We start from the raw sequence: 24,285 nt of genomic DNA on the forward strand, positions 1-24,285 counted from the left end.
TACATAATGTGACCCTTTCTTGAAAAAACAAAAAAGAAAAAATACGAATTTTTGAGGATTGAGCCCAAGTCCTCAGTCATATGAGATGAGCATTTAGCTCTATCACAAGACTTTTCCTTACATATTTTAGGTATATATCACATTTTGTCTACCCATTCAGTCATCACTGAACCCTTGAGTTGCTTTTCCCCGTGGCTGTTGTGAAGAATGTTGCTGTGCACACAGGAGCATAGATAGCCATTGAGTCCCTGCTGTCACCTTTTTTGGAATAGATTCTCACAGGTAGGATTGATGGATCAAATAATAATTCTATGTTTAATACTTGAGGAAGCTGTACTTTTAAAACTAAAGCTCACTTATATATTTGAAACATCTAGTAGTCACATTTGATGCTGTTTGTGCACTGGACGATGAATCCTTTCTTTTCCTGAAAATGTTTTTCTAAAAGGCTTAAGACTATAGACAAGGGGGGCATGGAGAGATGGCTCAGAGGTTAAGAGCATTGCCTACTCTTCCAAAGGTCCTGAGTTCAATTCCCAGCAACCACATGGTGGCTCACAACCATCCGTAATGGGGTCTGGTGCCCTCTTCTGGCCTGCAGGCATACACACAGACAGAATATTGTATACATAATAAATAAATATTAAAAAAAAAGACTATAGACAAGGAATATGGTCCCCAAAAAACAATTTTGGGACTGCAAAAACTAAGTCATTGTGATTACCTGCCAGTATGTCTTTTAAAAACTTACTTCATTCAGTTGTTTTTCAACTTAATGCCTCGTAAGTTTCAGCTACTTTCCTACATGAGAGGGATTTAATGTTGACTTAAATGAAGGAATAGCCAGTCAGTCATGGTGCACATCTTTAATCCCAGCACTCGGAAGGCAGAGGAAGGCAGATCTCTGAGTTTGAAGCCAGCCTGGTCTACAGAGCAAGTTCCAGGACAGCCAGGACTACAGAGAAACCCTGTCTTGAAAAATCAAAAAGAAAGAAAGAAAAGAAAAAGACTAAATGAAGTAATGACCCTCATGGAATTTATATTATAGTGCATGGGACAATTAGAAAGGAAGTGTATGATAATATTTCAATTGAAGAATGAAGAAAAATAATTGAAAAGAAGGGATAGGGTACGATAGGATAGAGTATTATTTTATAGGCACTAATAAATTAGCTTTCTGAGAAAAGTGGTATTTTAGCAAAAACTTGAATAAGAGTACAAACCATATGAAAACTGTGTAGGAAAGTGTCCCAGTTAAAGGGAATATGGTAAGACTAGTAAGTGCTCGTTGGGGAGACATGTTGGTAATCAAACAGCTATCCCAACAAGTCTCCCATATGAAGAGGGCAGTAGAAAAAAAATAAACCACAAGAAACTGAAGATGGGTAGTGAGGTGCAGGATGCTGGGTGTTATTTCTTGGCATATGGACATATGTAGTACACCCAGAGGCATATTCTGTTTGGAAAAGGCAGCAGTGAGACAACTGATCAAGAGAATCTAGGTTTCCAAATGTCATCTCTGAAAACATTATCTGATAAAATACTTTAATAGCCAACATAACTTTATTGATATTGAACATGAAAATAATACGAGAATTGTGCAGGCACATACAAATCTCGTAACAACCTGTGCTTCACAGAGTGATGTACTAAAATGCAGTTAGGTCAAAAAAGACTTTGAGTTTCAAGAAATGAATACCTAGTCATGACCCAGCTGCAGAGGAAGCAAGATGTGACTGCCTCGCTGAAAAAGGTGCCAAACCACGTGGCCAACATAGACAAGAATTATGGGCTAATATAAGTTATAAGAATTAGTTAAGGGCTGGAGAGATGGCTCAGTGGTTGAGAGCACTGACTGCTCTTCCAGAGGTCGTGAGTTCAATTTCCAGCAACCACATGATGGCTCACAACCATCTGTAATGAGATCTGTGCCCTTTTCTGGCATGTAGGTATACATAATAAATAAATAAATCTTTAAAAAAAAAAAGAATTAGTTAAGGGGCTGGAGAGATGGCTCAGTGGTTGAGAGCACTGGCTGTTCTTCCAGAGGTCCTAAGTTCAATTCCCAGCACCCACATGGTGGCTCACAGCCATCTGTAATTAGATCTGGCGCCCTCTTCTGGTCTGTAGGTATATATGCAGACAGAACACTGTCTACATAAATAATTAATAATAATATAATAATAATAATAGAATTAGTTAATAAGAGCCTGAGCTACCGGGCCAATCAGTTTTATAATTGATGTAGACCTCTGTGTTATTTCTTTGGAACATAATGACTGCGGGAACTGGGCAGGACCGAAAACTCAGTCAACAGAAGGTGCCCAACGTGTGGACAACTGCATCCCCATATAAAGTCTGAGAGAGCTTGGGTAGTAATTCTAGACAGAAAAGAATAGAGGTATGCATGGCTTATTGCTGGCATCGTTTTCTCAGGTGGGATCTGTTTGCTAGAGGCAAATGTGTCTCATTTTAGAGAGGCTTCCTGACTCAGTTTAAATGGTGTTTATGAATAGCCTACAGCACTCTTCTTGGTGGAGGTAGGGACCTTGAAACTTAGAGTGTGGCAATAAACTGGCTCTGGCCAGTACCTCTGCCCTGAGGCTGGAATCTCAGAAAGCTAAGGAATAGACTGGATCCAGCCATCAAAGCCAAGGCTTTAATCCTAGCTATATCGGTTAGCAAATTAAAGACTCATGTGATCAGAAAAAGAGAGATACATTAAAAATAGTTTCAGACCAAAAAACCTCTAAACAATTTACAGTGTGTTTAAAAATATGTGTAGGCTTGGGAAAGAAAAAAAAAACGGATAAAGTCCTTTTAAAAAAAGAGAGAGAGTAGTTGAATGTGGTGGCACACACCTTTAATCCCAACACTTGGAGGCAAAGGCAGACAGATATCTGTGAGTTCAAGGACAGCCTGTCTACAGAGTTAGTTCCAGGACAAAGATACATAGAGAAACCCTGTCTCAAAAAGCCAAAAATTAAAAATAAAAATAAAAGAAATAGAGTTTAAAATAAAGCCATGTAATGGAAAACAGAATCTGGATACTGTATGTTATTATGTTCTCTTTGAATTGTTTGAATGTTGAGGAAGGAGCAACACCTGCTAACAGATACTTGTTTATAAATCAGCCTTGTTATTTTATAGGTGCAGAAGCTAAGGTTCATCAAAGTTGAGAGTAACTTGTCTCACGTAAATAATAATTTATTTTTATGTGCAGTATTTTACCTGTGTGTATGTCTGTGAAAGGGTGTTGGACCCTGGAGTTACAGACAATTGTAAACTGCCATGTGGGTGCTAGGAATTGAACCCTGGATCTCTGAAAGAGCAGGCAGTGCTCCTAACTGCTGAGCCATCTCTCTAGCCCAAGGTTGCTTTTTTTTAATTGTTGGTTTAAGATATATTTAAAACAATAAATAATTTATCTTTGTTTCCATCAAGAAATGGATGAAAAAAGGCTGCTGGATCCAGGGTTGAAGGTTCATAAAGGCCTCTGGGGTTACACTCTGAAGAACCAGCAGATGGAATGCCGGAGTGACTGAAGAAAATGGGTGCTAATGCATCTAACTATCCTCATTCATGCTCCCCACGGGTAGGGGGAAATTCACAGGCCCAGCAGACTTTCATAGGTAACTTTGCAATTTTAAATTTTATTTTCTGTTGTGACTGTAAATAGAATTGTGTTAACAGTTATTTTTGTAGATAAAAAAGAGTGCTGAGAGGTAGAAAAATTATTGTAGGTAATAATTCTACAGTATCTAGGTTCCCTGCCCTCACCCCAATGTTAATCGGGCTTGTTATAAATGCAGCCTTAGAGAAAAACATTTTATAATTATAGCCAATATTCTTAATTTGTAAACTGCTTCTCATTTCCAAAAAAATCCATTAGTTAAGCCTTAGTCCTTGATTGCCAGAAAACCAAAGACATTTTTTTTTAAATTCAGGCAAAATTTTGTTTTTATTTGTTGTTTCTTTCTTTCGTTCCTCCTTCCTTTTTATTAAAAATTGTTACAGAACACTTTAATTTGGTAGGGGTATTTATAGCACAAAGTCAGAGGATTATTTGTGAGAGTCAATTCTTTCCTAATCCCCATGCGGGTACCAGGAATCAAACTCAGAACATCAGGTTTAGTGACACGTGACTGAGCCCTCTTTCTGGCCCTCTTAAAATAGACTTATTTCTTATTTTATTTTGTGTGTATGTACGTGTGTGTGTGTGGTGTGCACATGCATATGGAAGTTTACTTGCCTGTGTGTACACGGGGAGAGCAGACATTAACATTAGGTGTTTTCTCAATCACACTCCACCTTTTTTGACTTTTAAGATTTTTTATTTTATTTTGTGTGTATGTGTTTCTCCCTGAATATATGTTTGTGTGACAAGTGCCTACAGAATCCCCAGAAGGATGTTGAATCCTGTGGAACCGGAATTGCAGGTGGTCATGAGCTGTTTTGGGGGTTGTAAACCCAGCCCAGGACCTCTGTAAGAACAGCAATTCTTTAACCACTGAGCCATATCTCTAGCCCTCTACCTACAGATAGGTCTGTCATTGAACCTGGAAGCTCACGTTTTAGCTACACTGGTAGGCCTGTGGTCCCCTAGGATCTGCTTGTCTCCAACTTCCCAACACTGTACCATTGTGTATCATTGTGTCCAGCTTTTACGTGTCTGATGGGTATCTGAACTTAGGTCTTCATGGTCCAATAAACCATCTTCCCTTCTCCCCTCCCCAGCCATGCATACCTGCACACCTACACACACACACCTTTATTTGAGCTCTGCAGCCTAAGCTGTTATAATAGTCTTGACCTCCAGCCTCAGCCTCTAAAGTGTTGGGATTACAAGTATACACCACATGGTGCCTGGCCCTCTTTCTTAATATGAAACTGAGTTATTTGCATTCATAAGAAACAATGTTCAGTTTTATTTGAATTGTATCATAATGTATTTGTAAAAGTTTTAGGCATGAAATATGTTAATGTTAAAAATGAATGTTAAGAAATTATGATTTACTTAATTTTCTTCTTAGGAACATCATCCTATTCTCAGCAAGGCTATGGTTGTGAATCAAAGTTGTATAGCCTTGACCATGGCCACGAGAAACCACAAGACAAAAAAAAGAGAACCTCTGGCCTTGCTACCCTCAAAAAGAAATTTATTAAACGCCGAAAATCAAATAGGTCGGCCGATCACGCCAAACAGATGCGAGAACTCCTCTCTGGGTGGGATGTGAGGGATGTCAATGCACTAGTAGAAGAATATGAGGGAACTTCAGCCTTAAAGGAGCTTTCTCTACAAGCCAGTTTGGCCAGACCAGAAGCCCGGACACTGCAGAAGGATATGGCTGACCTTTATGAGTATAAGTACTGTACTGATGTGGACTTAATATTTCAAGAAACTTGTTTTCCTGTTCATCGTGCTATTTTGGCAGCAAGGTGTCCATTTTTTAAAACACTGCTTTCTTCTTCGCCTGAATATGGGGCAGAGATAATCATGGACATCAGTACAGCTGGTATTGATATGCCCATGTTTTCTGCCTTGTTACACTACCTTTATACGGGAGAATTTGGAATGGAGGACTCAAGGTTTCAGAATGTCGATATCCTTGTTCAGCTTAGTGAAGAATTTGGAACACCAAATTCCCTTGATGTAGATATGCGTGGACTCTTTGATTACATGTGTTATTATGATGTCGTCCTTAGTTTTTCTTCAGATTCTGAACTAGTCGAAGCTTTTGGTGGAAACCAGAACTGTTTAGATGAAGAGCTCAAAGCCCACAAGGCTGTTATTTCTGCACGATCCCCATTTTTCCGAAATTTATTACAAAGGAGGATACGGACTGGTGAAGAAATCACAGACCGAACTTTGAGAACTCCCACAAGAATTATATTAGATGAGTCCATCATACCAAAAAAATATGCAAAAGTGATATTACACTGTATGTATACCGATGTGGTGGACCTCTCTGTTTTGCACTGTAGCCCTTCTGTGGGGAGTCTCAGTGAAGTTCAGGCTCTCGTTGCAGGAAAGCCAAATATGACCAGGGCAGAAGAAGCCATGGAACTTTACCACATAGCATTGTTCTTGGAATTTAACATGCTTGCACAAGGTATGAAATTCTGGCTTTAAATTTTTATTTCTAAAATTATATATTTGTCTATCAAATTAAAACCACAACTACTTTAATTCTATATCAGTGTCTAGAATATACAGGGTTAATTTCTTTCTCAGTCTGTAATTAGGAATGATTAGACAACTTCAGGGTCAGTATTAATGTAGCTTTTCATTTACTAATACTTGATTAAAATCAAGTATTCAGTACTAATGATAAAGAACATTGGTGAGACTGCAGCCATGTTCTTGCCTAATATAAGATAATGGGTATGGGACTATGTGATTAGCTACCTGTGCTGTCTCTGCTCTAACTTTGAACCTCCTCATTTCTCCAGATCTCAAGTTTAGATTCCTATATTTATATTTAACACCTCATTGATTCTTACTTGCTTAGAATAAATTCATTTTAAAAATAAGAGGTAGGACACATTTAAATTTATTTTAATTAAGTCTCTGGCTTACATTTTAAAATAGTTTGTATCTTACTTTCAGGTTCGACTTGTACATCAGGCATTAACCTGTAAAGCAGTTAGTGTCGGACCCAGATGCCTTTTTCATTTGTTTTAAACAAAACAGTTTGTCTATCTGGGTAGCATATTTTTTTCTGTGTTCTAAGCAAATGAATATATGAATATTGTGTTAGAGAAGTATATCTTTTGGTAAATGTTAAAGTCCTAACATTTCAGAGCTAGAAAGAGACATTCCCTACACAGAGGGAGTAAATACTTAGCTTTCTGTGGTCGTAAATTAAAATGAAACAATTTATATGACCCAGTACTACTTGAGAAGTTTAATTTTGCTAGTGCAGTAAGGAAAACTTAGCATGGTTTTCTATGTTGAAAAATACATGGCCAGATCAACTAATTAATAGGACTTTGAGAAATATTTTTTTAAACCCTAGTAGATGATGACGTTAGTAATAAGATGAGAAATTGGGCATTGATAAGAGAACAAAGATTACAATTTCTTTTACATAGTCTTTTAAAATTTTTATTATTGTCTTTCAGTAACAGACTATTGTTTTTGTCACAGCAAGAATGTCATTAAACTGCTTTTATTAGTTTAAAATAATAATCATTATATTAATAGCTGACTATTTAGAGATGCCAGTTTATAGGGACAGTATCAGAAATGACCTAGCAGCTTGACCTACCATTCCTTTATTCTATAAAGCCAAATTTGTGAGAAAATGCTTCTACAGAAATTGTGAAGTTTGCCACAGCATCAAAAAGGTATGACAAGTCTTTCTTTTCTCAAACTGTGTGTCTTATATATTTACCTGTTTTTAAGAGTGAGAGTGCATACCTTAAGGTAGTAATATTTTAGTTTTTAATGAAAAGTGAAATTGCAAACTACTTCTTAGATCTTTGGTGGTACTTGATTACCTGTCCTAGAACGCTTTTATTTTCTTTGGTGAGTTAAATTTTTTCTGTCACTTACATAGAAATTGCATTTTATACAGTGCACTTAAAGATCTGAATTGTCCCTCCTTTGTTTCAAATCTGGCTAAACAAGTAGAGCTCTTGTCTCTTCCCATTCAACATTTGCAGGCGCGGTTTTCACTTTAACTTCTTGTTCTTTATGTGGTCCATGCCTTTTCCTCATACCTAGGATAAATTCTTACCAGGTCTTTTATGCCTTACCTCATTTCCATGAGGAGGACCAAGGAATTCATGTGATAAAGCTGAAAGCTCAAGTTTGGAGCCAAATGGACTAGCTTTGAATTCTCCTCTACAGTGTCTTAACATGCTTCACCACAAATGAGTCATATAGCTCTTAATTCTCTGTCTTACTGATTTGCAAAAAGAATAGTAACCCTATAAAGTATGATTCTGAAGATTAAGGAAACCATATATGTTAATTGATATGAACAGTATTTGATATGTAATAAGCATTCAATAAATGTCAGCTACTAATCTTTGTGACAGGTGCATCTTCATTGCCACAGTCATCTTTTTCTTCTCTCTTTCTGCCTTCCGCTAAGGCTAACACTTTACTACTGAGCTTCATTCCTAGATACTCAGTCTTTTCTAAAAATAATTTTTTTAAAATATTTATTTATTATGTATACAATATTCTGTCTGTCTGCAGCCAGAAGAGGGCATCAGATCTCATTTCAGATGGTTGTGAGCCACCATGTGGTTGCTGGGAATTGAACTCAGGACCTTTGGAAGAGCAGGCAATGCTCTTAACCGCTGAGCCATCTATCCAGCCCCTCTAAAAATAATTTTATTATTTAAGTCCAATACTCAGTATATTTTGTAGATTCTTTTTAGACAATTATTGGCTTTAAGATTGTCTTATAATTTTATTACAGTTTTGTTTCTACCACTTACCATTGTACTTATCAAACTGTTAAGATCAGTCTATTTGTCACTTGCCTGTTAGCTTTTCCCAACAGGAGTTTTACATACCAGTGATACCTGTGCTCAGACATCTGTTGTATGTGATAATCTAAATCTTTCCCTACATGTCTCATGGTTCTAGTGATATATACCATTTTAGAGAGAATTGAGTAGTCCGTATTTATTATTTTAGTTTATGTGTATGAGTGTTTTGCCAATGTGTATGTATATGTACTATGTACATGCTTGGTGTTTGAGGAGGCTTGAAGAGGGTACTGGATCCCCCAGGCTAAAGTAACAGATGATTGTGAGCTGGGAATTGAACTTAGCTCCTCTGGAAGAACAACCAGTGCTCTTAAGCTATATCTCTAGCCCCTGCTCTGTATTTTTTTGTTGTGTGATTCAAATAAGAATGCTCAGTGTATCTTGCCAGCCCCAAAATTAGTTTTTAAAATAAAGATATGACATTAATGCCCTTTAGAACCAGAAGTTCCTTGAAGAGGCCACAGCCCTAAGGGGAGGAGGATTAAGAATTCATCATTTATGACGATTGTTTATTTGCTGTTATAAGAATATGAAGTTTTTTTCCCCATTGTTTGTATTTTGCCTATTTGCTTTAAGGCAGGGCCTTATTTAGTCTTGGCTCTTTTTATATTTACTAAGTAACTAAGGATAGCTTTGAACTTTTTTTTAAGATTTATCTATTTATTATGTATACAGTGTTTCTGCTTGCATGTATCCCTGTAGACCAGAAGAGGACACCAGATCTCATTATGGATAGTTGTGAGCCACCATGTGGTTGGTGGGAATTGAACTCAGGTCCTCTGTAAGAGCAGCCAGTGCTCTTACCCTCTGAGCCATCTCTCCAGCCCCCAATGGCTTTGAACTTCTGATTCTTCAACTCCCACCTCCTAAGTGCTTAGATTATAGCATGTACCAGCACACCTGCTATTTTTGTGATGTTGGGAATAGAACCTACGGCTGTGTGCATGTCAGGCAACAACTCTCCCAACTGAACCATATTCTTGGCTTCATTTGTGAAAATTGGTAACAAATGAGATTGTGCTTGTAATTTTGGTTTGTCTATTTTGGTCATCCTGATAGCCTTCAAGTTTGATGAGTTCAGAAACTAGTAACTAGCCTGTGAGTGATAAAGTTGTAAATACATAACTCATTCTAGTTCTTCTGACCCTTAAGCCCAGGAATTTGGGCACCATGGGAGAAGGAAAGGGGACAATGTAAGAACCAGTTTGAGCTGGGCGGTGGTGGTGGTGCATGCCTTTAATCCCAGCACTCGGGAGGCAGAGGCAGGTGGATCTCTGTGAGTTCAAGGCCAGCTTGGTCTACAAGAGCTAGTTCTAGGACAGGAACCAAAAAGCTACAGAGAAACCCTGTCTTGAAAATAAAAAAAAAAAAAAGAAAAGAACCAGTTTGACAGGGCTCAAGTAGTGGCCCAAGTAGGCAGACTAAGGTAATTACTGAAGCATTAGCTTGAAGCCATATCTGTTACAAGTCTAGTTGCTTACTGAAACCAGGAAACTACTTGGGTTGTTGTCCCAGACGAAAAGTTTAATGGTTGTTGGGGGCAGGGACTTCAGTAGGTTCCTGCTCAACCGATTCCAGATTCTGGAGTCCAGAGCACTTAGTCAGAAGACAGAGGCTTCTCTTGTGTTTCAGCCATTCTTTTCTAAACAGGCTGCTTTCCTGTATGGGTCACTGGAGGTTTTTGGCTTCCTAGCACTAGAGCTTTCCCAGTTTTATGTGTTTTTTTGGTTGGTTTTGTGGTTGTTTTGTTTTCTTTTGTTTTTTTGGGGTGTTTGTTTGTTTGTTTTTGAAATAAATTTCTCTGTGTAGCCCTGGCTTTTGTGGAACTCACTTTGTAGACCAGATTGGCCTTGAACTCAGAGAGCCACTTGTCTCTACCTCCCTAGTGCCGGGATCAAAGGTGTGCACCACCACCATCCAGCATTGTGTAGGTGTTAATGGAGGGGAGAGGCCACCTTCCAATAGAAAACCCAGAAAAGGCTTCCTGAACCTTTTCTCTCTGCTTGGGTTTCAGCATAAGACTTTGTTTCAGGTTAAGAGCTAGTGGCACAGAAAGCAGAGCCTGTTGAGAATGCTTTCTGGATGCAGGGTCGAGCAATAATGTCTACAAAAAAAGAGAAAGGAGGGCTGGAGAGATGGCTCAGAGGTTAAGAGCATTGCCTGCTCTTCCAAAGGCCCTGAGTTCAATTCCCAGCAACCACATGGTGGCTCACAACCATCTGTAATGAGGTCTGGTGCCCTCTTCTGGCCTGCAGACATACACACAGACAGAATATTGTATACATAATAGATAAATAAATAAATATTTTTAAAAAAAAAAGAGAGAGAGAAAGGGTCACACTAGCACAGTCACCACTGTCCTGCCACAGGCAGGAGCTGAGCTGTCATTGTCTAGGTTCTAGGATAACTCCAGAATGCTCGCTCTGCAGCCTTTTCTGTTCTTGCCTGTTTGCTGAGCCCAGTCACTAGCCTTCTCAGCAATGCTAGAGACTAACACAAGCCTCAGATAAGTCCCTTTTCTTCTTAAAGTACCTGGAATTATTCTGTGATTGCTACTCAAAAAAAAAGCCTAATTGATGTCAGTGCTTATACTAGAAACAAAATTAACATATAAAATTAAGATTTCCAAATAGATTATTGAATTGGAAGAAACCAGAAAGAAGGGCAAGTGTTTTACAGCACCCATGGCATGCACTGGACAGTGAACAGAAGTAAAAGTGTACTACTATTGACTTTTTTCCTTTGTTGAAGAAAAATCTGCTTTTTAGAAGCATAATGTCTTACAATCCCAGACATACTGCTGTCTTATCTGGACCAAAAATAAATTTTCAACCTTTGGAAGATGAAATTTATGTATAATTTGTGTTTTAAAATGGACTGTATACTATATTTGCCATATTTTTAGTCATTATGAATGTGATCTTATTTTATTGAATTAAAAATCTTAACAAGCCTCCCAAAAACAGTGACCTAATTTTTTAACCCTTAACTTGACCACCTTCCAAGAGTGTGTGCCTGGAATCATCGAAAAAGGCAGACTCACTGTCCTCACCCATTTTTTCTCTTTCCATTCTTTCCATTGTCCTGCATACTGGCACTTTTCCTTTTGTCAGAGGTCAGTGACGCCAACAGTTCATTTTACTTGTTCGTAATTGTACCCTCTTCAGCAGATGAGAGTCTGACTGTAATTCTAAAAGAATGATGAACTAAGCTGAAGACCACTTTCAGCAGATCAGAGCAGTCAGTCAAGCATGAGGCATAAAGAATTACTTTTACTTTCATGAGTTCAAGTGACTGAGATGATGCATATCTAATCAAGGAGCACTAGCATTTATAAACAGTTTTACTGAAAGTTTGGGTAGAGTTCTGAAATAGAACATTTGCTTACATATCTTACTTTAAACCTTAATTTGTTTGTATAGACTATAGATTTCCCTCTATTCCTCTGGTGTCACCTTTGCCTAGGGTACTTTTGTCTCTTATTATTAAATCTCCAAATACTGCCTTATCCTTTAAGAACAAACTCAAATGCTTTGTGTCTGTTTTATATTAGCCATTCCAAGTTAAAAAGTATTTTCTCAGCCGGGCAGTGGTGGCGCACGCCTTTAATCCCAGCACTTGGGAGGCAGAGGCAGGCAGATCTCTGTGAGTTCGAGACCAGCCTGGTCTACAAGAGCTAGTTCCAGGACAGGCTCCAAAACCACAGAGAAACCCTGTCTCGAAAAACCAAAAAAAAAAAAAAAAAAGTATTATCTCTTTTCTAAGAATTTTCAAGCATTTGTTTTTGTTAGGTATTTTCATCTTCTAACTTGGCTCTGGTAATACCTGTGTACTGTCTCATTTCCTCTTGACATACAGTTTATGTTTCCTAAAGAGAGAATCAAAGTCTTTTTTTTAATATTTATTTATTTATTAAGTATACAATATTCTGTCTGTGTGTATGCCTGCAGGCCAGAAGAGGGCACCAGACCCTATTACAGATGGTTGTGAGCCACCATGTGGTTGCTGGGACTTGAACTCAGGACCTCTAAGAAGAGAGGCAATGCTCTTAACCACTGAGCCATCTCTCCAGCCCTCAAAGTCTTGATAGTATTCAAATCACCCCCAAGAACCTAGAATAGTACTTTATTCTTGGTAGACTCTTCACTGTGTACTATGAATTATTCTTCTTAATTTGTTTTATTATTTTTTATGTATATGTAAGTAAGTACCTACACATTTATACTGTATATGCCTGGTGATCACAGAGATCAGAAGAGGGTGTTGGGTTGCAGCAGATACTCTTAACCACTGAACCATTGTTCCAGCCTCTAAATTATTCTGTTTTCTTTGGATTTCTAAATTTTTCATTGGTATTGGCATTTTGCCTTTATATGTATTTGCACTGTGTACATGCTATGCCCACAGAGGCCCGAAGAGAGGATAGAATCTTCTGGAACAGGAGGTAGAAGAGGTTGTGAGATGCCAAATGGGTGCTGGGAAGAAAAACTAAGTCATCTCTCTCTAGCCTCTGCATAATGTTTTCTTATGAAAGGGGAGCTGAACAGTGACTTTAGGATGTGTGGCTCAGTGATAAATGCTTGCTTGCTTAGCATGCCCAAGGAAGGCCTTGGAACTTGTAAACAAAATGAAAACACTTAAGCCTAGTGTCAAAGATAAAAAGGAAGTATTATTTAGAAAAGTAGCTTAATATGTAATCTAAAGAGTGAGATTATCATCTAGCTGATTAGTTTAAGAAACATGTCAAATTGATCATCTCTTCACTTGATAGCTCACTGATATGGAAGAATATTATTTTAACTTAAAATATCATTGAAGTCATCGTCTGAACCCAAAAAGTTTAATCCAGCAGCAAACTTTCTCTATACAATTCCAGTGGCCTGGAACTCTTAATTAGACCAAGCTAGCTTCTTTTCTTTTCTTTTTTTTTTTTTTTTTTTTTTTTTTTGATTTTTCGAGACAGGGTTTCTGTCCTGGAACTAGCTCTTGTAGACCAGGCTGGCCTCGAACTCACAGAGATCCGCCTGCCTCTGCCTCCCGAGTGCTGGGATTAAAGGCGTGCGCCACCATCGCCCGGCTGCTTCTTTTCTTTTAAAATAATTTTATTTTATGTGCATTGGTGTTTTACCTGAGTTATGTAAGGGTGTCAGATTCCCTAGAACAGAAATTACAGACAGTTGTGAGCTGCCATGTGGTTCCTGGGAATTGAACCTTTGGAAGAGCAGTGAGTGCTCTTAACCACTAAGCCATCTCTCTAGTTCCCCAAGCTAACTGAACTCAGAGATCTACCTGCTTCTGCCTCCTGAGTGTTGGAATTAAAGGTGTGTGCCACATGTTGGACTCCTAAGAGCAAACTTAACCTTTTGATCTCATTTATAATGTAGATCAAAGAACTAATTATGTTTCTAAAATTCAGCAATAAATTATTTACAGCAATGACAGTTACTCACATTTATATTCAGTTATATAACTAAATGGCCCCATAATTTGGAAATTCTCATTCTAAATTGTCTTGCTTTATTTATTAAGGAAAATAAAATTGTAAGCAGTTGTCAATATTTATTTGTTTTCTATTGAAAATGGAATGTTTATTTTCCCTTATTTGTATACTTAAAGACAGTAATGAATATTATAGCTTATTATGCAACATTTTTATTATAAATGTGTACCTAACACTGTGGCCGTAACAAGTATTTCTAAAATATGTACAGTTCATTTGATGCAGAACCTGTTGAATCTACTTAAAGTCATACAATGCTTAATTAGAAATCCTTTTTTCTTTCCTTTTTCTTTTTTTCTTTTTGTGATTGAGTAATTGGTTTTGTTTTGTTTATTTTGTTTGTTTGTTTGTTTGTTTTTGAGACAAGGTTTCTCTGTGTAGCCTTGGCTGTCCTAGAACTCACTCTGTAGACAGACTGGCCTCGAACTCAGAGATCTTGCCTCTGCCTCTCAAGTGTTGGGATTAAAGGTGTGTACCACCACTGCCAGTATACAATAATAAAGCTCTAAGGATTGGTGCAGGAATGAAATAGCAACAGACTGATAGATACTGTAGAGTCTCATTTTTCCTTGATTTGTTGAGCAATCTATTCACTATACTTTTTGCATATTACTATTTATATTTCAAAGTGAAACATAAAAATTAAAAATGTCAAGTTGCCAGAACTTTTGGTGTTAGTCATAAAATAAAGAACATACACTGTTTTCAAATCTCAGGTTAACATTTAATGACACTGTTGTTGTTCAACATTATAACAGGAGAAAGATAATCTTTGGATGCCCAGGTATACCTAGCTTCATGACAGCACTGGCTATAAGTTGTTTCACTTAGTCTTTAAAACCCTGTGACAATTGTGCAGGTTGAGTAATAAGTAAACAGTGTCTGATGCAGAGTTTTGTAAACATGAACTTTGGATTTAGACCTAGGTTCCAATCCTAACTCTGCACTAACAAAAATACTATTTGTGAATGTCTCCAAGTATGTTTATAGAACTGCTAAAATATTCAGTGACTAAAGGCTGGCCAGAAACATGGCTTCAGCCGTTTTTCTAGTACAATGATATGGTTCTAGTCTCACTAAATAGGTCTCCATGAAGGAGATGACTTTGATATATTAAGAATTTAAGGACCGAGGAGATAGCTCAGTTGGTAAATGTTTCTGTACAAGCATTACGTCCTGAGTTTGATTCCAGAATCCAGGTAAAAAGCTGGGCGTGTTGGTATGCATTTGCAATCCCAGCGCTGGAAAGGGAGAACCAGGCAGATCCCATGGCCCAGTAGCCAGCCATGTAAGCTCCAGGTTATTGAAAGTCCCTGTCTCGAGAACAAGATAGATGTACTCAAGAAACACTACCCAAAATTGTCTTCTGGCCTTTGCATGTACATGTATATAATTCTTATATAGTTCATGCTTAGTGTTCATGTATGTGTGCTATGTTTTTACATGTTCGTGTTTGAAGGTAAAATATATACGTATCTAAAACTACTTCCAGAAGCTGGGCAGTGGTGATGGCGAGCCTTTAATCCCAGCACTTGAGAGGCAGAAGTAGGCAGATCTCTGAGTTTGAGGCCAGCCTATTCTACATAGCTAGTTCCAGGAAAGCTCAGAGATACATGATGTCTCAAAAAATTAAAAAATAAAATTAGTACCAGGAAACAGAATACATTTACACACTTAAATGTCTTTGTTATCAAAGACATGTTATCAAACATACTCCTCTTTAACTATAATAATTAAACCTTTCCCAATGATTTGGTATAAAATTAGGCTTACACTGTCAGTGTCCTTCCTGAATTGAATCTTGCATCAAAACAATGCTAATTTTGTTTTGTTTTTTGAGACCGGGTTTCTCTGTGTAACAGCCCTAACTGTCCTGGAACTAGCCCTGTAGGCCAGGATGTCCTCATACTCAAAAAGATCCGCCTGCCTCTGTCTCCCAAGTGCTGGAATTAATGGTGTGCGCCACCATCGCCCTGCAACAATGCTGACTTTTTAAAAACTATCTTTGACTAGAATTCCAAGAAACGCATAGATCTTATTGTTTTCTAAATATATTGGCATTTGAATTTATATCTTACTATGAGAGGTTCAGAAAATGCCCTAAGCTAAACTGTGTAATTAGTGTGTTATTCTTTACTCCTATTAATTTAAAACGAAGTAAATAGTGCGAGAGAGAGATGGCTCATGGGGTAGCACCTGCTGCCAAGCCCAATGACATGAGTTCAATCCCTGGGACCCACATGGTAGAAGGAGAGACTTAACTCCTTCAAACTGTCCTCTGACCTCCTCACACATGCCTAGACATATACACAAAAGCACATACACACAAAATAAAATTTTTAAAGAATAAACTAGGTAGAGGTTTCGTTGGTTTGTAGTTGTGAGTAGTAAAAATAGTAAGCATTCAGAGGCTGGAGAGATGGCTCAGAGCTTAAGAGCATTTGCTGTTCTTGCAGAGGACTTAGGTTTCATTCCCAGCATCCTCATGGAGGCTCATCACTATCCACAACACCCATGTTCAAGGGACCTAACACCCCCTTCTGACCTCCACAGGCACCATGCATATATATCCAGGCAAACACTCATACATAAAATAATAAATCTTTAAAAAATTAGTTTAAAAAAAAAACAGCTTAGATCAAAAGAATGGAGGTATTAAGGGCAAAGTAATTGAGGCTCATCCAGGCTGCCAGAGTGTTTGCTGAGGTGCTCAGAAACTTACTAGGACAAGTAGACACTGTAGGTAGCACTTAGTTGTCCCCATTTTTTTTTCATATTGGCACTTTTTAAATCCTTCCTTAAATGTGGGTGTGACCTTTAAAGGCATAGATGATGAAATACCATTCTTAGAGGACTTCATCTTGATAGCAATCATTTCCACACTTCTTGCTGAATTTGAAGAAATAAGCTGTTATGTGGTAAGTAAGGTAGCCTCACCAAAGAATCATGTGGCAAGTATTGAATGTATTCCCCAGCCATTAGTCAGCAAGAAGCTGGATCCATAGACATGTAACCACAAGAAACTAATTCTGCCAACATTCTTGAATGAGATGGGAGGCAGATGATCCCCATTGAGCTTTCAAACAGAATAAAAGCCCAGCTGATTCTCTTCTTTCATGCTTAATGAAGTTCTGGCTAGAACCAGATCATTATGCCAGACTTACAGTCTACAGCACATGTTGTTTTAACCCAGTAACTTGTGGTAGTTTGTTTTATAGCAATAGAATAATACATTATTTAACCACTTGATGTTATTTTCTTAAGTCAGAACTGTTGAACGCAAACAGTTTCTTAGGTTTTAATAATTAGGAGGGAATTGAAATTTGATGAAACACAAATACTTCTTTGGTTTGTAAAGCAAGTTTGATTTCTTACTAGGAGAATAGGTTGAGCTATATCAAGCACTCTGGGTGACAAATTTATAATATTGGTGGATTACAGGCTACTAGAATTGGGAGTATTCTAAGGATTCTTTTTTAACAGGCCATTTTTTGAAGCTGTGCATTCTTGCGCTTTCAACAACTGGCTGTATGCACACATTCTTCTCTATTCCTGGAATGCAGCTTCTTCCTGTTTGCCAAAAAATGTGTACTTTGAATTTTTCCTCAATTGGAAAGTCATCCCTTGCCATTCTCACCCTCCTCCCGGTTGAGAATTCAGGTATTCCCCTTGTGGACCATATAGTCTTTTGTCTACTCCTGACATAGCATTGCTGTATGCAGTAGAGCTCACATCTGTGTCTATTTCTTTTTTTTTTAATTATGTATGTATACATGTTGTGTGTATTTTTTTAAATATTTATTTATTTATTATGTATACAGCATTCCTTCCATGTCTGTCTGCAGGCCAGAAGAGGGCACCAGACCCCATTACAGATGGTTGTGAGCCACCATATGGTTGCTGGGAATTGAACTCAGGACCTTTGGAAGAACAGTCAGTGCTCTTAACCTCTGAGCCATCTCTCCAGCCCCCTGTGTCTATTTCTTATAGAAAATTGCTAGCCTCTTGAGATCAAGCGCTAAAGAGTTGATCACACTGTATCTAGGATAGAGTTTGGCATACATCTGAACAAGTGAATCTTTTAAAATGAAAGTCTGAAAAGGTAACCTGGAATCCAAAGCTAGATGATCCACTCATTTGACCAAAATCCAAGAGATGAACAAAATTGAAATTGTTTATTGGTGTTATGAGACAGAGTGTCACAGGTAGCCCAGGCTTGCTTTGAACTTGAACTCACAGTAGGTTTTCTGTCTAACCTTCCTAGTTCCAGGATTTATAGGCATGAGCAACCTGTCTGACTATAAATATTACTTGTAGACCTGTATAAACACAGCAGGTATGAGGAGGGGAGGGAGACAGACATAGAGATATAAAAGTTGGTAAAGGTTAGAAAACAGCTTTGTGGAATTGATTCTCTCCTTCCGCCTTATGTCACACCTCTAGGAATTGAACTCACATCATCAGGCTGATGTGGAAAATACCTTTACCTGTTGAATCATCTCTCCAGTCCCTTAAATCCTGTGTCTACTATGTCTTAATCTAAGTTTCCTCTGCAAACTGGGTCCTAAAATAAAGAGTTGCTAGTAGTTTATTCTGGGGAGTTCTTGCAGAGAATAGGAATATGTGATTAGAAAGGGTTAAGTGGAATGAGAGAGCCAATATAATTAAGTGTTCTGATGTGATAACTGCTAGAACCCTCTGAGGAGCAGAAGGGATGGAATACTATTCAGAATTGTCCAAAGGGAAGAAAGGGTGACATTTATCCTCCACCATCCCTGTTAGAAAAGTGTTTCTTGTGGTTTGCATATGTATAGGCATCTAGCAAATTCCTGGAGGTGGCCACTCCAGAATACCATTATTTCTATAGCAGAAAGCAATATGTACAAAGTTGTGGCTGGAGCAAGTTCTGGTAATCTAGACTTTTAAAACTGGCTCACTATAGTAGAAGGCAGAGACGATGTGAGGTAGGCACAAGGTTGCTAAATTCAGTTTCTGAGATGCAGATCAGTTTGTGTGGTTGGTTAAACTCAATCCACCATGTCTGGTGACATGGCCTCTACAAAAGATTTGGGTTTGGGAAAGGTGATAGAATTACTCAGAGTCAAGCTACCAAAATTGAATGGGAGCTCTACTCATTTTTATTATCAGAACTAAGTTTTACACGGTTCTGGGGAAGCTGAGGAAACAAAATAATAAAAAGAACAATAATAGGATCTGAATGGGTTGTGAACTGGAGAAGCCAAACCCAGCCAGCTTCGGAAGTACAGCTGTGAGGACAGACTCAGGAACCACTGCCATGCATACATTTAGTAGTATCCATGATGCCCATAATGGCAACAGAGTTGAAATCAGGGTAGAGCAGGCAAGAAGCAAGCACAAGCCAGTACTCATGGGCATATTTTTATCCACCTTTCCTTGTACCTTGCTGAGGTGACTTTTAAAGAACATTGACTGCTACTTCTTTCTGCCTCCCAAGCTGCTTGCTCCTCCTTTTGCTAACTGGGAACTGTACTGGGATGGAGACTGAGGGAAATAGTTCAAGCTTACTCTAAATGAAATACCAAAAATCAGTGCAGCAAGCCGGGCAGTGGTGGCGCATGCCTTTAATCCCAGCACTCGGGAGGCAGAGGCAGGTGGATCTCTGTGAGTTCGAGGCCAGCCTGGTCTACAAGAACTAGTGCCAGGACAGGCTCCAAAGCTACAGAGAAACCCTGTCTCGAAAAAACTAAAAAAAAAAAAAAAAAATCAGTGCAGCCTCTTCCCTCACCTATTCTAGATTTACTTTTTTTCCAGATTGCCAATACTTAAGCAGATCTAGGGAGGCTACCAGGTGAGGTAACCCAGCCTTCATCACAGAGGTATTGAGCTCTTTCTCTTTAGTTGTTATCATTGCTAGGTCTTGTTATTACCAGACAATGAAGCATCAGAAGATGCCCCAGTGAATCCTTTGGGTTCTGCATGAGCTCTTTCCTGATCTAACACTCCCAATAATCTACATCCACAGGTAGATTTGCCAGTGTAAGTTGGCAACTCTTGCTTTTGTTTTTCTTTCTTTTTAACTCTTAGTGATTCTTTGTGAATTTCACTTCATGTACCCCAATCCCACTAATCTCCCTGTCCCTCCATATCTGCCCTCCACCATTGCAACCTCTCCCATACTGCCCCAGTGAGGGGTAGGGCCAACTCTCCCAGACTCACACCCTCAGGGCCACACCCATGCCAACAGGGCCAGCTCTACTTGCTGCCCTGGCAGGGTCGGGGGAACACTCTCCCAAGTGCTGCAACCAGGAATGGGGAGGTGTTGTTTTTCTTTACATATCCACTGACTGCATTCCAAAACAGAAACTGTATTTTCCTACTTGGACTGTGTGCTATAAACCTGATTCAGATTAGTGATTACAAGGTTGGTGAGGAGAGGCAGCAGAACTTGATGAGAACCATTAAGGACTTAAACAGATATAGTCAGAGTCTGGGTGTAAGGGGAAGCTGCTTGATTCTAATATGGAGTTGGAGGAGTTCCTTCTTTTTTTTTTCTTTTTTTTTTTTGGTTTTTCAAGACAGGGTTTCGCTGGGAAGAGTTCCTTCTAACAGCCTCCTAGAATATGGGGTTGAATCTTGGGGCTTAACAGTCTTGATTCTTCGATACAAATACCCCTGCTATAGGTTTCATTGTCCTAGATGACTGTGGGGATTTCCTGTGAGTTGTCTTTTTAGTCGAGAGCCTTAGCCAAGCTTAATCTTAAGGTATACAGTCTACATTTGCAGCTGCGGGAAACAGGACTTTTTTTTTTTTTTTTTTTTTTTTTTTTTTTTTTTTTTTTTTTTTTTTTTTTTTTTTTGATTTTTCGAGACAGGGTTTCTCCGTAGCTTTTTGGTTCCTGTCCTGGAACTAGCTCTGTAGACCAGGCTGGCCTCGAACCCACAGAGATCCACCTGCCTCTGCCTCCCGAGTGCTGGGATTAAAGGCGTGCGCCACCACCGCCCGGCTTTTTTTTTTTTTTTTTTTTTTTTTTAAAGGATACTGACCTGGAAATCTTCAAACTTTTAAAGATTAAATGTCTGCATTTGAGAATTGGATGATTTGAGCCCTTGGTTTGTCCTTTCTTCCTTTCATCCTCCCTTCCTTTTTTTATCATGGCTTTTGTAACTTAGTTAAAGCCAGCCAGCACCAGGGTCTTAAACTTCTCATTTGAGTGTCACCCCTTGCTACTAAGCTATTTCACTCTCCCATTTCTGCTTGTGTTCATCTGCTCCTGATGGAAACTTATAATGTCGAACACACAGCATGACATTCTCACCTTTTGATATCCATCTATAGTTCTAGAATTTCACTCCAAGAACTGTGGTTTTCTAAGGGTATTTTTGTTACCAGCTGTTCTTGTCTGGGAATCTCCCATTTCCCACAGCCCTTGCCAAAAGCCTAGCTCAAATGATTGCACACAGGATGTTCATTTGGTAAATATTCCCCAAGAACAGGAAGGAGTGACACTGGGAAGGCAGGAGGGCAGTATAAGAGTTTAGACTCTTAAAAATTGTCCTACAGAGGAAGAGTAGAGAAACATACATCACCACCACCACCCCAGTTCTTAACACACTGCAGAATTCAAAGACTGGGAGTTTACACCAGAGGCACAGGTTAGCTTGTCTTCTAGACTTGTAACATGAGGGGCCTGCTCATTGGGGTTTCTGTCCCGCCCAGTACCCCACAGCCGGCAAGCCCCAAAGAAAATCACAGAGAGGTCTCCATAAGACTATAAACTGATTGGCCCATTAGCTCAAGTCTTCTTATTAGCTCTTGTAGCTTATATTAACCCACTGAAAAAGATACTGAGCCACAGTGGGGCAGATCACATCCTGCTTCTTGGTGGTCTGGGCTGGACTGAGAAAAATGGGCTTCCTACTTCCCAGCATTCTCCTGTTCTCATTGTCCCACCTCTACTTCCTGTCTGGTTGACCCACCTATACTTCCTGCCTGGCCAATCAACATTTTATTAAAATACATGATTGACAGAATACAGACAATTCTCCTATACCATAGCCTGCATATTCTTTTTTTTTTTTTTGCCTTGGCCTTGGAATTCTTTTCTTTTTAAGTTTTCTTTTCAAAATAGTTAAATATGGGTGATATGATAGTGTTCCACAGACCTTTCCACAATGTGCTGTTTGTGGATTGAAATACTTGGGGAATACAGAAAGTAGGAAAGAAACTTCAGGAGTTGATATTGGGAATATATTGGAATATAAGGTGATACTGGTAGGAATAGAAGAGAAAGAGGCTAATAAAAAGTATTTTAAAGGAACATTGGAACATATGGACTATATAGTGAGGTCAGAATGTCCTTGACCATGCTTTGCACATTTCTTCAGCATGCTTGTGTGTTCTGATGTCACAAGCATATCTCGTGGTCGTCTCAGTGGTACTTAAAAGGATTTTTTCTTTTAAGTTTTTCCTTGGGAATTTTATACATGTATGCAATGAAATATGATCATATATGCCTCCCATTTGCTCCCCTCTTAACTCCTCCTACATCCCTCCCAATAGTTCACCCTCACAATTTCTTTCCTTTTTTTTTTTTTAACAGCCCACTAAGTTCAGTCAGTGCAGCCAGTATGTGTAGGGTGTGGGGCCACCCACTGTAACATGGGAACCTCTCAGTGGACACGTCCTCTAAAAGTGTAATTCTCTTTCAAAGATGTTGTTTTAATATTTAGATTAGATTAATGAATTTTGGGCTTGCTCCGTTACTATTTTCTAAAAATGAAGTGGCTTAGATATCTTCTGACCTTGGTTCCTGTTCAGTGTAATGATTCTTTTTACTCTATCCCTAACTTGCTAAGCCAGTCTCTCTCTCTCTACTTTTACTTTTCTAAAAGGGTCTTTGAACAGAGAAGAGAGAATTTGTGGTTGTAATAATTTTTTGTTAGGGAGCCATAATCTCTTCTTTTAACATCCAGCTGGTTGTTGGGGTTTGTCCTTAGAGCAGTAATAGTCAGGTCTTTTTTCTCTACCTGGTAAAGGCCCACTGGGCATGTAACAACATGTCTTACATTTCTGCTTAGGTTTCTCTTATGTAAGTTGTATAACGTGTTTGCCAAGAGCTTTTCCCCTCTTCTACTCCATTTCCACTCTTAGCAGTCTGCAGCTTGATCAGTACACATCTAAAATATGGGGCTCAAAGCAACACAGGAGAGCAGTGCAGCATTAGGCACTGTTGAGAACTAAAACCCAGGAGTGCTTCAGTTTTCTAAACCATACCACATTTTGTTTTCATGTAGCTAAAATATCCAGATACTGCTCTATATTAAGCTAGTTCACCTCTGTCATCCACTGTGCAGCTGATTTTCATCATTCTAAAGTGTAGAAATTCCTCATTCAATTGAATTTTATTTTGACTGATCTTTATAGCCAGTTGTGATTTTACTATATAGCATCTTGGTAACTGTGCTTTCCAGATTCAATCATCTAGAGATTTTTGAATCATGCTTTTCATATCTTTATCTAAGCTCATGAGCAACATGGCAAAAACAGGCTCACTCCTATCCCCTCCTGATTGGTGCTGCTTAAAGGCACTGTTTCTGTTTTGTACCTCTTATCTGCAAGGATCTCACTTGTGTACCTTAACACACTTTACTGCCTACCATGTGCAGAAGGTGTTGTAAAGACAAACCGAAGACAGCATTCCTGTTTATGGTGCTAGCAGCATCATGAATAGTTTGATAAATCTTAGTGGAAATCATGTGGCACAGTTATTTATGATGTATCCCCTCATCTGGTAGTGTATCAGAAAAAGAGAGAAGAGGTAAATAGATGCCATATGATCTTGTATCACCTGAATATGGGACTAACTCCCACATTCAAGTAGAACTTTCAACTCTGAAAGTCTCTAGACTTCATTGATAGTCTTTTATCTGTATTTTGTAAGGCTCTGAGTGCAGCACAGTATATATAGCCTTATTTTTTGTTGCTGTCAGTGGTGGTATTTAAATGTTTGGGTTTTGTTGTTGTTTTAATTTTAACTTTTTTATTTATATTTTATATATGAGTACTCTGCATGCCAGAAGAGGGCATCATTTTTTTATAATGTCATGACTACTTTTTGTTTTATAGTAAACAATGAAAAGTTTTTATTCAATTTTAGTCATATCCCTTCCACAATTTTTGTCACTTATTGGTGGGGAGAGGGGGTGAGACAGGGTCTTTCTCTCTCTCTCTCTTTCTCTCTCTCTTTTTTTCTCTCTCTCTTTTTCCCCTCTGGCATGCCTGAAATTCACAATGT

General features: G+C 38.6%; 1 protein-coding gene across 2 annotated transcripts in view; it reads left to right on the top strand.

Moving 5' to 3' along the window:
• Btbd7 (BTB domain containing 7) overlaps positions 1 to 24,285 on the top strand; it is an 82,857-nt gene that overhangs the window by 23,409 nt on the left and 35,163 nt on the right. For both annotated transcript variants that reach the window (XM_041633124.1, XM_041633125.1), the window contains exons 2-3: positions 3,445 to 3,632; positions 5,034 to 6,113. In XM_041633124.1, the coding sequence (XP_041489058.1) occupies positions 3,551 to 3,632; positions 5,034 to 6,113 (1,162 nt within the window). In that variant the 5' untranslated portion in view covers positions 3,445 to 3,550. The remainder of the gene's footprint in view (positions 1 to 3,444; positions 3,633 to 5,033; positions 6,114 to 24,285) is intronic.

Source organism: Microtus oregoni, unplaced genomic scaffold (assembly GCF_018167655.1).
Source record: "Microtus oregoni isolate MIOR12 unplaced genomic scaffold, Mior012 000043F_ref0000047, whole genome shotgun sequence".
Classification (NCBI taxonomy): Eukaryota; Metazoa; Chordata; class Mammalia; order Rodentia; family Cricetidae; genus Microtus; species Microtus oregoni.